General features: G+C 40.9%; 1 protein-coding gene across 1 annotated transcript in view; it reads right to left on the bottom strand.

Moving 5' to 3' along the window:
• Window positions 1-10,033: 10,033 nt before the first annotated feature.
• ZNF366 (zinc finger protein 366) overlaps window positions 10,034-15,707 on the bottom strand; it is a 35,315-nt gene continuing 29,641 nt past the window's right edge. Inside the window, exon 6 of the mRNA XM_063320487.1 lies at window positions 10,034-15,133. Within this exon, the coding sequence (XP_063176557.1) occupies window positions 14,598-15,133 (536 nt within the window). The 3' untranslated portion in view covers window positions 10,034-14,597. The remainder of the gene's footprint in view (window positions 15,134-15,707) is intronic.

The following is a 15,707-nucleotide window of genomic DNA, read 5'->3' on the forward strand; positions in this document are numbered from 1 at the left end:
GCAGTCAAAAAAGAGTCAGGGCCAGCCAAGGAAGTACCAGCAGCATGGCCCTGGAAGAAATCCAAAGAGGGAGAGAAAGATCTAATTTTGGACAGAATGCTGGCTTAAAACAGATTTGATTTTCTGAACAAAGAAACCGCCTCCTGTTGTTTGTCCCCACTGTATTCAAAGAGACAGAATTCTGTATACTTTCTTTGTAAATAGAGAGCAACACACACCCCAAATATCAAACTCTCCAGATTTAACTTGTTTTACATCAAAAGACTCGGCTGAAAGCAGAATTATATGCCTGGGGTACTTGATATTTGGTTCATAGCTACTGTTTTTCTGAAATATGCTGCCTTTGCTAACTCAATTCCCCAGCTTCTTCTGCACAGCTACAAGTGGGTATTGATCTTTGGCAGAAAAAAATGGTCAAGTCATGAATCTAAACACTACTTGTTTTTTCTCCTTGCATATTGTGCATTGATGTAAACAACAGAAGAAGTCACTATTATCTTTCCCTGCACTACTCCCTGGCAATGTGGAGCACCCCTCTAGAAAGCCATAGAATCACAGAATCATTGTGGTTGGAAAAGACCTTTAAGATCAACGAGTTCATCTGTAAACCTGGCACTGCCAAGTCCATCACTAAACCATGTCCTTAAGCACCACATCTACATGTCTTTTAAATACCTCTGGGGATGGTGATACCACCACTACCCTGGGCAGCATTCCCTTCCAATGCTTGACAACACTTTCAATGAAGAAATTTTTCCTGACATCCATCCTAAACCTTCCCTGGTGCAACTTGAGACCATTTCCTATGACCCTATCACTTGTTACTTGGGAGAAGAGACTGAAACCCACTTCGCTACAACCTCCTTTCAGGTAGTTGTAGAGAGCGATAAGGTCTTCCCTCAGCCTCCCTTTCTCCAGGTTGAACAAACCCAGTTCCCTCAGTTGCTCCTCATACAACTTGTGCTCTAGACCCTTCACCAGCTTTGATGTCCTTCTCTGGACCCATCTCAGGACCTCAATGCCTTTTTTGTGGTGAGGGGTCCAAAACTGGACACAGTATTCCAGGTGAGGCCTCACCAGTGCCGAGTACAGGGGGACAATCACTTCTCTAGTCCTACTCACCACACTGTTCCTGATATAAGCCAGGAAGCTGTTGGCCTTCTTGGACACCTGGGCACACTGCTGGATCATATTCAGCTGCCTGTCAACAAATACCCCCACATCCTTCTCCGCCAGGCAGCTTTCCAGCCACTCTTCCCCAAGCCTGTAGCACTGCATGGGGTTGTTGTGACCCAAGTGCAGGACCAGATACTCAGTCTTGTTGAACCTCACACTGTTGGCCTCGGCCCATCAATCCAACCTGTCCAGATCCCTCTGTAGAGCCTTCCTACCCTCAAGCAGATCAACACTCCCACCCTGGGTGCTGGCCTGCACTGTTTTCAGTAAATGTGAACCTACATCCTCCTTTGTGATACAGCAGCTTTGTGTGAACACCCCTTGATTGAGCTCACGTCTCATTCTTCTGGGAAGCTAGTGCAAATGACCAGTAAGAGGTGAAAGATGCTCATGGGGACCTGACTCAAAAACACCACGGTCACAATGATGAAGCAGCTTGGAGGGGACATTATTGTGCCTGAAGCATGATATTCTACCATGAATACTCTTTATTCCTGCTGTGGATTTTTTGTCTCTCTGGCTTAGAAAACTACATTGTACATCACAGAGCCTACAGCTGGGTATTAATGAACTTGAAGTGATTTTAATTTCCCTAAACACTTTCTTTTCACTGACTTTGATTTCCAGTTACTCAACTGAACAGTCTGGCAGATCTCCAACATCTACCAGGTTGCTGTCAAGGTTGGAGCATAAACCAGTCCCACAGCTACAGCCATGATACAACAGTGTAACAAACGGTGAAAACGAGTGAAAATTATGAGAGTGTGAGGGTATGAGCAGTAACAGAAGATCTTTGTTTCAGTTGGAAACTAAAATATAGGCTCCCCATTTCTTTCCTCTAGCTATTCCAAGTGTCTTCTTCCCCTTCAGATAAGGAGCTAAGGAGAGCCTTATACAAACACATGGCTTGTATTGGTGCCCTGGTGTTCTTGGATGGGACAGATAGTTCTTCTAACTTGCTGTTCCCCAGGAAGAATATTGTGCATCAGCTCAAATGACCAGACTAACAAAACCCATTGCAGGCTAAGGTAGACTTTTTTTTTTTTTTAATAGGATTAAGAGTTTCCATGAAAACGGAAAGGGGGGGGAAGAAAGTGATCTCATATCACCAGTTTAACCCACAGATGGTGAAGTCCTTTCTAATACGTTAGCATTCTTGACAGCAAGATGAATGTAATCAAACTCCACAGTAGCACCTTGAATTCCAAATTAGATTAGCACGTCCAATGGCCCATTTTATTTACCAAGGATTTCCAAATCACATATTTGCATCTTAATATGGGGTAAGTGCTGCTGTAGGAGCTGTAACAGCAGTTCTTTATTGCAAGAACTCCTTTCTGCCTTTCCAGGATCTGCCATGGGTGATGTTTTTTGCTGCTGGCTGGCACAATGAAGCTGAAGTACAGCCTAGGGTCAAGACCCATTTCTTTACAGGGTCAAATTGTTCTTTATCTATCTCAGCATCTTTGACTGCCTGCACTGCTGCTCAGGCAGAAGAAGAAGGAAGTTTGCATGTCAGGAAGATTGCTTCCTATTGCAGCATGAATAACCCAACTGGTAGCAGGTTGGCTGTGTGCCATTCAAAATTGAACAGCCAAGTCAAACTGGGTCAGGTTCGCACTTTAGCAGGGTAATGCTGTCTAGTCAGACACCGGCACAGGGGCATTTTCAGATCAGAGTCTGCTCAGCCATGGGAGGGGGAAGAGAGAGCAAAGGAAGTTTGGCTGTCAGAAACATTGTTTTATCTTCTACTGTAAATAGCCAACTGGCAGCTGGTCAGACATTCAAAAAGTTGAAAGGTCTAGTGGCACCTGTTTTAGGTACATCCCTTCCTCAGTTAATGGCTGAAACAGTAAGCATCAGGCAGCAGATTCAACTGACAGCTAAAGTTGTTTTCCAATTAAGCTATGTGGTGGACTACGTTGATCTGCAAGTTCTGCATGTATGCCCTGCCTATGGGCACACAGTTCAGGTTGATATTGCCATCACCAGTGGATAAGGCAACCGCTGTTCTGGCTGTCAGGCCCAATCTGCTGCTTGTTAAAGACGGGACAGACCTGGGATGCAGTTCATACATGCTGAACTGGCTCCATGAAGACCTCTGTACTCTCATTTCTATTACAATTGGTTTGTGCTAAAGTGAAAGTCAGCTCTGAAAGTCAATTCAGCTTTCCTGTGGGTCATGGTTTTAAATTTACACTTTTAAAAACAACACCCCCGAGATGGCTAAAGACGAGAGAATTAAAACTTTTGTTTAGTGGTAGAGAGTGCAAACGCATCTGCCATAAATATGAAGCTACTCTCACTTTCTTACACAGTGAACCTTAATGTGTGCTTCTGCTGCACAGTTAGGGCAGCATACAGTTTTGCTCTGTATTTGCATTTGGTCTTATAGTCTGACTAATATAACCACCTACTGCCTCCCACCTGAAGAGAGGATGTGCTAGTTGCATCTGCCTAGAGGACAGAATGAAAAACAAGGAAATAAGGAGTAGAGGGGACAAAAAGATTGCTAGAAAAGACACGGAGCACAGTCTGATGGCATTTAAGGCCAGTGATGCTATTCCTCCTCTCACAAAGGAGAGCTCCATAATTACAAAATGTATACCCTAACAGAACATTATTCAGATGTAAAGTCAAACACCCAAAAGTTAGCAGAAGACAAGGTAGAGATGGTGTGGGAGGAGGGTTCTGGCCAGAAGAGGAATGGGTTCAAGCACCTCCATCAGTGTGGAAACCAAGTGAGCTCACCCACTCAGTGATGGAGATTCATCAGTGGAAGCAGTGAGGTGGGCAGAGGCCATCAGGGAGTCTGGAGGGAAGAAGGCCTGTTTCTCCAGTGCTTGGAGGAAAAACTGAGGTTTTGATATGTAAATTTGCTTTAAAAGTGTTGAAAACCTGCAACAAAGAAAAAAATGAGAAGAGGAGCGTAAGGATTGGCGATCCTTGTTTTCTGGAGTGCTATGAAAAGGGCTTGTACCCTGCAGTGGTGAACAACCTCAGAAAATGGAGGTAAGACCAAGTGTAGGGAGAAGCTAGAAGAAGTGAAATACCCAACTGCGTCTTAGTTGTGACTGGATGGTTCTCCCCCGATGGGCTCTGGGGCTGGTTTTCAACAAAGCTGGCTGCTCCCAAGAGCATTCATATTCTTCTCAAAGGCACGTTTCTTGAAATAATTTCTGCCAATGCACAGAGCAGGTTAAAACAAGACCCTGTCTCTCACATCCACTCTGATTGAGGTTTATGGGAGGAAGTATAAGTGGTTACTGATGGTAGTGGTGATGCACGGACATAGCGTAGTCCGTATTTGTACACCTTTTGCATCCCTGTGTCCCACCAGTGGGAGGCTGACCCCAGTGCCCCAACCTCTCTGTGGGACTCTGGGTAACCCTGTGAGCTGTGGTGTGGCAGCTTTGGTCCTCGGAGCTGTTGGGTCTGTTTGGAGCTTGTCAGCCTCTAACATGGTGGGGAAAAGCCTTGCATCTCTCCTGTAAAAGCGATTGCAATGGTTTACATCCCACAAGACCAAGCTGGAAAGATTTTGCTCAGTAACTCGTTTGTAAAATGCAGTGATCAGGAGGTACCAGACAAGGAGACACCTTGGCTGGAGAGGACAGGGCTGCAGGGTGAGGCAGATGTGGTTGCTCTGATAACCTTTCCTCCAAGCATGCTCCTGCATAACTGATGCAGAAAATGGCAGGTGGGTCAGTAATATGAAAGTACAATATAGCAAAAGAACTGCAGAGTAAGGCTTGAAAAGTTACATAATTAAATGTTTTTGGAGGGTTTTCTGGTTTGAACGGTGTACAACAGCTTTCTACTTGCTGGGTAACTAGGCCTCGTCTTCATGCTAACATCATAGAGAAGCTCTAAAAACAAAGAAATTTTAAGGATGTTTAATATACAGGTTGGAAGGTGTTTAATATTGATAAGATTACCTGTATTTTATATCAACCTGTATATACAAAATGATTATGCTGTCTTTCCCTGCCCCCCTAACCTTTTTTTCTATGGCTCACAGCAACTCAGGTTGAGATTTTAAGGTTGAAAGTTGAAGACAGTTGAAAACGAAAAATTGAAGTGAGGAAAATCTTCTGGTATACAAGCAAATGCTCATCTCATTTTGACAACACTGTAATTGAGGTGCTTGAGCTGCAGAAAAGAGAAGGTGGTGGGTTATTTTTGAGAAAGGAATATTTAACCTTGCACTTACAAACGCACATTTGTTCAACAAGAGCAAGTCTAGGTTTGCTTTATGAAGCTGTTGTTTTGGCATGATATGAAAGGGATGAGACCACCCGTCATAACCTGATTGACAGGATTTTATAGTAGCTGTCAATCCAAAGGGATTCTTTTTCATGTGTATTTGAAAGAACTCACATATGGAAATGGGTGCATTATAAATATACTCTGGCTGACTAGACTGTTCATTTATGGGATATAAAGATAAATGGGAGATTAAGGATCTTTGTCCACTATAAGTGATTCTGTAGGTTCCCACTGCCTGCTATTACTCACATATGCAGTCTGTAATCTGAAAAGAGCAAAGTCTGAAACACTGAAATAGTTTTTTTAAATTAATCTAAAAATGTTTAAATCTGCATCTTGCTTAGAAGTGAGGACTAACGTGCCATACTCACGGTGCTGGCTTTTGGAAATGATACTAAGTGCACCTGGGTCTGTCATTCTATCTGCTTGTCCATCACACTGGGGTATTCTTCTTTCTTTTCGGTATTTCACAAGAAGAGGATGGAAATATCTCTGCAGCAGTGGTCTCAGAGTAGGTCACCCTGAACGCTTAGGGTCCCCTGTTGGAAGCTGATTAGTGGTCTATGCACTAGGGTCCTGAAGAGTTAATCAGAAGAAGTAAAATGGAAAAAGAAGAAACATTTTTTAAATATACAAAATAAAAAAGCAGAAGCGTAAGAAATTATAATTTGCTAGTTTGCCACCATCTGTCAAAAACACATGCAAGAAATCATTTGCACTTATTCTCCTCAGCATGCATGATAGGATCTACACGCAAATTTGTTCTACATGGAAGCCTAAAAATGCAGAACTAAAGCCCTGGGAAAATAAACCTGGAAACATGTGATTGTAAGAAACTGCGGAAGCAGGTCAAACCATCCGCAGGGTCATTGGTCTCCCGCAATGAGACTGCTGGGGCAGTGGAAATGAAAAAAGCTCTACATTATCCAAGAGGGTATGAGTAGTTGGGTGGTTTCATGCTGCACAGGGGTTGGATCTGCTAATACAATTAATGCAGAAGGCCCACCAATGTCACTGCTGAAATCAGGCATGTTAGTGGATGTCCTCATCAGTTGTTCATTAGTGAAATGGATGCAGCTATTTAAAATGTATTTGTCCCACAGCTGCGTGTTACAGAAGAGTGGGTGGAACAGGCTGCGAGAGCATGCCTCATCCCCTTCAGAGTGAAATGAGGCAGGTTTGCTACACCTGGGGATGACATGATTAAAATGGACTAACTGCACCGGAGTGGGTGACATCTGCACAATCCTCTCTCTCGATCCCTTCTGCTGGTTGGTGGTGGGGTCGTTGCCTCCTGCAGAGTAATGGTAAGAAGCATGTGTAAGCTACTGCTATCGTAAGCAACCTCAGACATTTCTGTCAGAAATATTTCATAGTGGCAGAGGTTTGGCTGGTGTCTAGTCTCAACTGATAGCTCATGTGAAGTCTGCCTCATACAATCCTTTTAGAACTTGCATTCCAGTTAATCCCAGCTTAATAAAAACTCTCATTAGGGGAGAGCTTTTAACTTTTTTGCCTTGAGTAAGATCACGTTTCTTTCTAAGTTCCCAGGCAGTGTTTGTGTGTGCATTTATCAGACTTCTACCATCTTGGACCTGTCTGGTCTTGGTGGTGCTCTCATAAACCTCTGAGATACATTGCACTAGGCACAATTCTGTTACAATTTTAGTGTAACTTTCTTCAAGCAAGACTTCACCATTGTTGTCAGTTTTCATTATATTTATGTGGCTGGCTAGAGAGTTGATTCTCTCTCTTGTACAAATGCTTTATATACTGATTTTTAAAAAACATCTTGGCCTATGAAACAAAATAGAACAAGAGTTAGTGTTTCTGGAAAAGTCCTATAGCTTGTAGTAGAAAATGGCAAGGTCTATAAATAATTAAGCAACTAGAAAATTCCCTGGCAAGATATCACTCTGTATTGATAGATATTCTTCTGGGTTTATATCTGGCACTTACCTTGCTAAACTGTATTTCTTTTAGAGATATTTCTGTGACACTTTGTCTGTCATCTTTATACTGTTCCCATCTCCATTAATTTTATAATAGCTTTTCATAGGGTAGAAATGCATTTCTTATTTTCACACAACTCCATCATTCTCATTTTACTGCACCCCATATTTTAGTTAGTTATTTAGTGTCTCAACCATAATTTATTCTTTAAGGATTTTCCATTCAGAACTGTAAGGGTACTTAAGTACTGAAAACAGTACAGTACAAACAGACAATCCCAGTTCCAAAAACACAAGCCAATATTCTCCACTGATGTAAATTGACAGAGGCCTGTTGAATAAAAATGCTCACACAAGAGATTTTTCAATCCAGGAAGTAATTCACTGAATGAGAATGGTGTCTGGCTCCATCCAAATTAAATCATTTATACGATTGGACTGGTTATACAGTGTTTTTTCAGACAGGGTAAACAGAATGATAGAACACCAGAAGGCTTACTCACGAAGTGGCAGCTGTTGCCTGTTCAACTGTACTTTCATTGCAGGCGGACCACTAGGGAAATTTATATTGTGTGATTCAACACAACATCATATCATACCTGGGAACAGCATTAGCAGTGACCCCTATTTAGTGTTTCATCATTTACAAGTGCTGAAATGACTGACATCTTGCATGCATTTTTAGGTCAGATTTGTCCATCATGAACCAGTCAGCAAACACATTTATGTATCAAACTACAGAAGTGTATTAATGGGACAAATTTGGCAAGAGGTCACATATGCAGCCGTGTTACTTAAACTAAGAATTTTTAATGTGTTGAAGGTCTAACACACTTTAACTTGACGGCAGCTTGATCTTCTCAGAGATAGTCCAAATCATTTCTATCTAACTAGGGTTGGTTTTCCTTCTATTGATTCACCACTTCTTGTTGTATCATTGATATTAAATTGGCTGTCTCCATGAAAATACTTTAGATATACTGGGCAATTTCACTACAGGCACAGAAAAGCCCCCTGGGAACATCTGAGAGGCTCTCTTTCTCTTCTACTTCATTTCTGCTTGTTTGAAGACATAAGTGAGCATAGCTCAGTTTTCAACAAAAATAACCCTCTACTCCACTCTCCTGACACCCCACCTGGAGTACTGCATCTGGCTGTGGAGTCCTCAGTACAGGAGGGACATGGACCTGTTGGAGCAAGTCCAGAGGAGGGCCTCGAAGATGATCAGAGGGCTGGAGCACTTCTCCTATGAGGACAGTCTGAGAGAGCTGGGGTTGTTCAGCCTGGAGAAGAGAAGGCTCTGGGGAGACCTTATAGCAGCCTTCCAGTACCTAAAGGGGGCCTACAGGAAAGATGGGGAGGGACTTTTTATCAGGTAGAGTAGTGATAGGATAAGGGGTAATGGTTTTAAACTGAAGCAGGGTAGATTTAGATTAGATATTAGAAAGAAATTTTTCACTGTGAGGGTGGAGATGCACTGGAACAGGTCGCCCAGAGAAGTTGTGTATGCCCCATCCCTGGAAGTGTTCAAGGACAAGCTGGATGGGGCTTTGAGCAACCAGATCTAGTGGTTGGTGTCCCTGCCCATGGCAGGGGAGTTGGAACTAGATGGTCTTTAAGATCCCTTCCAACCCAAACCGTTCTATGATTCTATGAAAAGGAAATTTGTGAAAAGGACTAAACATGTTTTTCTGTATTATATTTTTGCAACTGGCAAAGGGGAAACTTTGAGATTCACTGATACTGAGTCACATGGGAATGAACTAGGTCAGTCCCCAGCATATCATCCTCCTCCTCATGTAGAGGTAGCTTATAATTGTCATAGCGGTTGTTACCTGCAACCAAAAACAGAACGGAAAAAAGAAAATAAGAGAACAGGACAGCAAAAAAGACTTAGTTCTGTTTCATTTAGACTCTTACATATATTTCTAGTCTTTGAATAATTCTTCTTCCACTTTTTAAGGTTTATACCTCTGAGAATTAGAAACTGAATCTGTGTTTTTCTTTATTACTTGAGTTATTTAATAGCCAACATTCCAGTTGCTTTCTCTCTGTGCTCAAAATCAGCTTAAAATGTTCTCTGTGAAGTCTGATGATGCCAATTCCATCAGGATCTCATTAAAACAAACAAATCCAAGAGTTTACTCATCACTTAAATTGATGCTTTCCATTAGAAAAAGAAACTCTGAGCCTCTGAGTTCAGAGTCTTCTGCTTATTCCTTAAGTTATAAAGGTATTCCTACTTTCTTCAATCTCATAACACGTCTGGTTGGTTTTTCCTGTCTTTTTACATGATGCAGACCTTTGAAACATCTTTAAGATAAGGATTACCTCTTCCTTTTTTAGCTTGTCTGAGGCCAAGTTAACAAATACCATAATCATTCCAGAGAATTCTTTATGTCGTCCCTGCAGTCTGTAATAATAAAGTGACCTCTATGCCTCAGAGGACCTGGTAGCTCTTCTGCCCTTGTCTTCTAACTAGTCCTCCACCACTGATTTAACCTTCCCTTTACAAGGACCGCTCTTCAGTGGTGCTGAGTGAAGCATGACCTTGTCAGACCAGCCATTTACATTACTATATAAAATAGCTAGAGTGCCAAGAACTCTAGATCCATTTCAATACAAAGTACAGCAGCTTCTCCGGTACATATTTATTTGCTTAATTTAATACAATACATAATACATGCTTTTATGATTGAGATAGAAAGCCAGAAAGTAAATATTCACAGATAGTTGGTCCATTTCTTGAGTTGGGACTTTAAATAGGAACCTGGTGTTGTATATGAAATAAATATACACCACATTATTTGCAAAATCTGTTAGGAGTACAAAATGTTAGCTCTGTTACATCTTGTTCAGCTAAGCAGACACGACCTATTTTCAAAACTGTTAATAATTATTAAAAACTTCTTGGAATAATAAATATAGTACTTATATTAATTCTTAACTGTACACTCATAACAGCAGAGTCCAGCAGCACCATATGAAGAGAGAAATAAGAAAATAGCTAGTAGATCAACACAGAGTTGTAAAGAGGTGGGTAGAGTAGCATTACTTGGTCTTTCCAGTATCTGGTTTTATAGGACGTGGCACAGGATAAATTATACTATAATATCATCATAAACAGTTTTATCCTTTGAGCTGGTGAACACAGAGCACCTGTCCTTGCCTTCACAGACTGGAGGCTGCCCAGCAGCCAGGAGAACTCCGGTTCACAAGGCGATGGCTGAGTTCTTGTGGCCAGCCTCAGAACAGCTTGTTCCAGGGTTACCTACGACTTCACTTTTTCAGTAAATATGTTGTAGTTCTTTACCCTCAAATTTTACTAACCCAACTTTTCATCCACCTACTCTGTTCTGTACAGTGTCTTGCAGAATTCTCCCTGCTGCCCTTAACAGCAGAAAAAAACCCTCTGATTTAACAAACCACGTGCCTTCACTTGCCCAGACTCATGATGGTGTGGCCAATTTACCTTTCCTCAGCATGGCTTCTTGAAACATCTCAGACTGTATGAGTTTGGAAAACATCTCAGTTGTATACCACAGTTTGCGGCCATCCTTATATGCTCGGATGCTCTCCAAGAGGATGAAGCTAGGCTTCAAATAATATGCAGGGAAAGGTATGGATGTGATTTAATATAGAGGTTGTGGAGACTGGGCTTTAATTTCATGTGCTACCAGGAGCTGAAAACCCAAATAGCAGAGAAGTGACAGATAAAGTTTTTTTCCACAACATAGCAAGAAGAAGATAGATAGATTAGGAAGGAGTAAAAAAAAAAATATATCCCCAAGGTCCACGACACAGGAATATGTCTACAGGACTTCTGAGCCTCTATTCAAAGCAAAACAAGGAAGCTAATTCCTCAAAAATTAAAAATGGGAAATAACTTTATTATGAGAGCAACTTTCTATAAAGCATTTTCAAAGCTATTAAAAAGCAAAGACTGTTACTGTCTGTTCCCAAAACGGTGCCAATGTAAATAGCGTGAAAATAACTTATGTTTGAAAAGCAAGGTGCTTCACAATGAAGGCTGTTATTTCACTTTTGATTTGTCCCTCGGGGACTGTTTGTAACAAGTTTCTTAGACCCAGCTGCATTATGTTCTACAGTAGAGAGGACTATCATCTCCTAATCTCTTTGCTTGGGTCACTTGGCACTGTCTCCTTATCTCAGTAATAGTTTTGTTTGCAATTCCTCTGACTGGTGACTTACAGTTTTAGGTGGGTTCTTTGCTATTCTGACACGAATTAGCCTTGAGCGTTTGTGGATTATCTTAGTATGACTATGTGACCGGGCACAGTCTCAAAGCCTCATTGTAATGGAATATTCTCCGCTTTCTAGGAAGAATGCAAGAAAAGGGATTCACATTACAAATTATTCCCAAATAGCATTGCACACTTATTCCACCTGTCTGTATGTGGTTGGCAGTTGCTTTTGCTCCAATGAGAAGTGGGATTGTAGAAGTGGATAAATTGGCTGCAGTGACAGTGTGGTTGAAAGTGTTTGGGTTAACCATTCAGACAACCCAGAACTGTTTGCAGTGATTTTCTTTCCTAAGGACACGTCTGGCAATTTTCCCTTACGAGGTCTGTAAGGGAACTCTGGACTGCATACTTGCAGTAGACATCATTTTTGTTGTTATGAGTTATCTACTGGGAGCTGTTAATATGTAATCACATTTCTTGATAGGGATTGTCTACCTGTCCCATAACACTCTCCAATACATAGACAACGGGGCTTTGCAATGGAAGGGCTGCATGCCCTTCTGCTTTACCCACCAGCAAAGTGAAGGGGCTTGCTAAGTTCCACCCATCTGCATGGTCACCATTCTAAAAATTGCAACAAGGTTCCTGGTTCCTTGTTTACTCCTCTTAACATAGGAACTAATAAAGCTGCAAAGGTGGAGGACTGATCTTGAATCATGCGCAGCTGGAAACTCCACCACCTTGAGAGGGACATTTCTAAGAGTCAGTGGCTCCCGGCTCTTCACTCTGTACGTTCCCACACAGGAGCTTTCGTCTGACAGAGACAAGATATTGCCAAGAAGGTAACTGAAGGACTTGTTCCCATTTCTAAGAGACAATATCCCAGAACATGCTGAATTTCTACCTGATCATTTCCCCTCTCGTCTAAGAAAGAATGCGGTTACACACATTACTCTAAACATTTTCTGATTCTTCTGCTTGACCACAATGTATACCTTGAAAGATAGATAGCTCCTTTTTCAAGAGGAGTTATCTTGCAGTGGAAGCAAGGAAGTTGCATGTATATGATAAAATAGTTCATCACTGAAAAAACATGGCTAGGTACCTCTGAAATACACCTCATTCTGAAACACAACAGTAATTCCAGGCCTAAAGTGACCTACATTCCACTTCAATTTGGTATACCCTTTTTGTTTTAAAAAAGTCCGTACACCAGCTGTAGAGTTAATTACACATAGAAGACTAATCTGTTTGTTACGGCTTCTTCTATCAACAGCTTTTTCTGCTCTTCATTCAGAATCTTTATCATGCCATGTTTGAGCCCTGAAAAATGAAACCACCTTCTGCAACCCCAGACTACAGAAACCCAGTTTTATATGATTAATATGGGATGTTGCCCTGTGAGCGCTGATTAACTGGTAGGTGTGAGAATCATTAGTTCTGTAAGGTGAATCATTTCTTATAATGGCAGAGAGCTGCAGCTACATGATTCTAGCCTTAGCAAGCCATAAGTATATGACTATATTGAATTATAACTTGCTATATATAGAGCATGATAGCAAGGTATTTAAAATCAAGAACTTTACAGGTAAGTTAAGAAGGTAGTAATATTTGAAAAAGGTGCACCACATATGTGGATTTTAACCTTTTGAGATGGGATGTCAGAATGACATAGGACTAATTAAAAGACTTATTAAATCTGTAGTTCCTTATAAGCAATAGGATGGTATGGGTCGGTTTGCCATTTATCTTGAAGATGCAGGAGTCAAGGTGCTGGTCAAACTATTCATGCAATTGGTGGAATGTGCTTAATGGAATGTGCTTTTAGCACCTTTGTTATGAACATATAATTGTATGGGAATCAGAGGATGAAAAATTGGGAATGACTCAGAAAAACAGCGCAAGTGGAATTCTTCTGAAAGGCCTGGAGCTTACTGGTCAAGCCACGTTGTTAAGGGAAAATTTCTGACTCTGATAAGAAATCCAAATCCAGTTTTCCTCTATGAGGTACTGCTTGCTCCATAAGGGCTCTTTTCTGGCATACCTTCTAAAATAAAAGCTGATTAGACCTTTGTATTTCAAAATCATCCTTGCTAGCCAAAATAAACTGAAGAGATAAACAGCAAAATTTCTCAATAACTCAATAACTTTCTCAATGAAATTACTCTTACTGCTTTAGGTGTAATTACAGCAAGACTTGCAAATGCTACATGCTGCTGATGCTCATTAGGTGTATTGGCCTGAGCAGACAGTATAACAAAATGTCAACACAGTCCATACTATTTCGCTTGAAGAATAGCTGAATACTCCCATACTGACTGAAACATAGCGAAACACAAACATGCCTTGTGCCAGAGGAAAAGCTTCTGTGGCCATAATAAATTACAGTCCTTTCAAAGCCTTACAGAGCTGCCTTTCACTATCTCACAAGACATTAGCATTTCATCCTAATTTGTTTCCCATTTCTCATTGTAAGTAGTTAGCTACCAGTCACTTCAGTAAATGAAAGTATTTGGACTGTGTTAGTTGTAAGACTGACAGAATTTTCATGCACGCCATGTTTAATAGTACTCTTGCTTATACTGTGAAATAGTTAGTATTTTCAGATTTTTTTTGAGATGTATGGTTAGAAGTGTTCATATATATTTAGTCAGATAATAAAACAAACGCTAAAGTATGCTGGTTTTGATAACTAGAAAATTGCATATAAGTTAATATCCCCAGTTAAAGGAAAATAAACTTCTGTACCCACTCCATTGTCTGCTTATACATCAAATGGATAAGTATAAAAATGTTATTGTTCAATATCTATTGCATTCCTTGGTGACCTTGGACTGCTTTGTTCTTTGGATGTATGTGTTTTACCTTAAATTATTTTTATTAATTTCGCTTGTTTATTTCTAAAGACTGCTACAAACTTCCAGGCTTTGGTAAATTACAGTTCATGTTAAAAGCTATCTGGCTCCCATTTTCCATCTGTTTTAAAATGTCCTTTTTAAATGCCTATAAGCATTGTTTGTTTTTCCATTTTTCTTTCCAGCAATTCTTTCAAACTCTTGTTCCTGTGCTTGAAATACAAGTAATCAGAGAGAGAGTGGCCAAGTCTGGCTTTTTCAAAGGATCTAAAGCTGACGTGTTCTTTGTTCGTCACAAGGTCTCTCTCTTCTTGGTTCTCCTGTTTGTCTGAATTTCCTTTTCTCCTCTCCAGTCCTCCCTCACTTAACACTTCTTCCTTCTCATTGCAGTAGGACTCTCGGAAGTCCTTCATCATGCACTCGGATTTGCCAGGCAGATCTTGAGCTGCGTACAGCTTGTTGTCGTCGTGGTGGTACATGGCAGGGCTGTACTGCTCTGCCTCATAGCAGTTGTCTTCCTCTTCTTCCTGGCATGAACTTCCCTTGGCACTCTCGCCATCCGAATGAAAAGAGATTCCCTTCCCTTGGCTTTTCTGAGAAAGATCAAAGGGCTCTTCCTGTTCCAAACTTCTCAAGACATTTGTCTGGGACAGAGCAATTCTTCCTCTTCCAAAACCTTGTAGTGGTTTGAGGGGAGGAGAAAACGAACAATTTATGTGTAGGAAATTTTACTATGTGATACATGGTTAAAAAACAAAACGTGGGGCAGCTTTCTATTTCATATTTTACCTTTTTTCTTCCACCCAGCTATCTCCGAGTACTTTATTGTTTACATCTCATGGCATCTCCTTTGAGATGCTGCTAAAAGAAGTACTACTGTATACAATTCACAGCCAGGTCAGGACACACAAAACATTGTGCTGTACATGTCAGACACTTAATGAGAGAGCTAGGAATAAAAGTGAAGTGGCCTGGCCTCTTGTAAACTATTTTTGCCAGTGAACCTACCCACTTCCTCTTTCCTATTTTTTTTTTAAATGAAAACTTTGATCTAAAGCATCACAGGCCATAATCAAAGTGCCAGGTTTTGTACATTATCTTTCCAAAGGAGTGGAAGAGATTTAAAACATGTTGATGTGTTTATTCTATGGACACTCTGGTTCAAAGTTACTACTTTAAAAATGAAAAGACAATCAAGTCTCAGCAGTCTACGACCTCCACTCTCCTTAATTTTTTCCTCTTTCATCCCC

Source organism: Chroicocephalus ridibundus, chromosome Z (genome assembly GCF_963924245.1).
Source record: "Chroicocephalus ridibundus chromosome Z, bChrRid1.1, whole genome shotgun sequence".
NCBI lineage: Eukaryota > Metazoa > Chordata > Aves > Charadriiformes > Laridae > Chroicocephalus > Chroicocephalus ridibundus.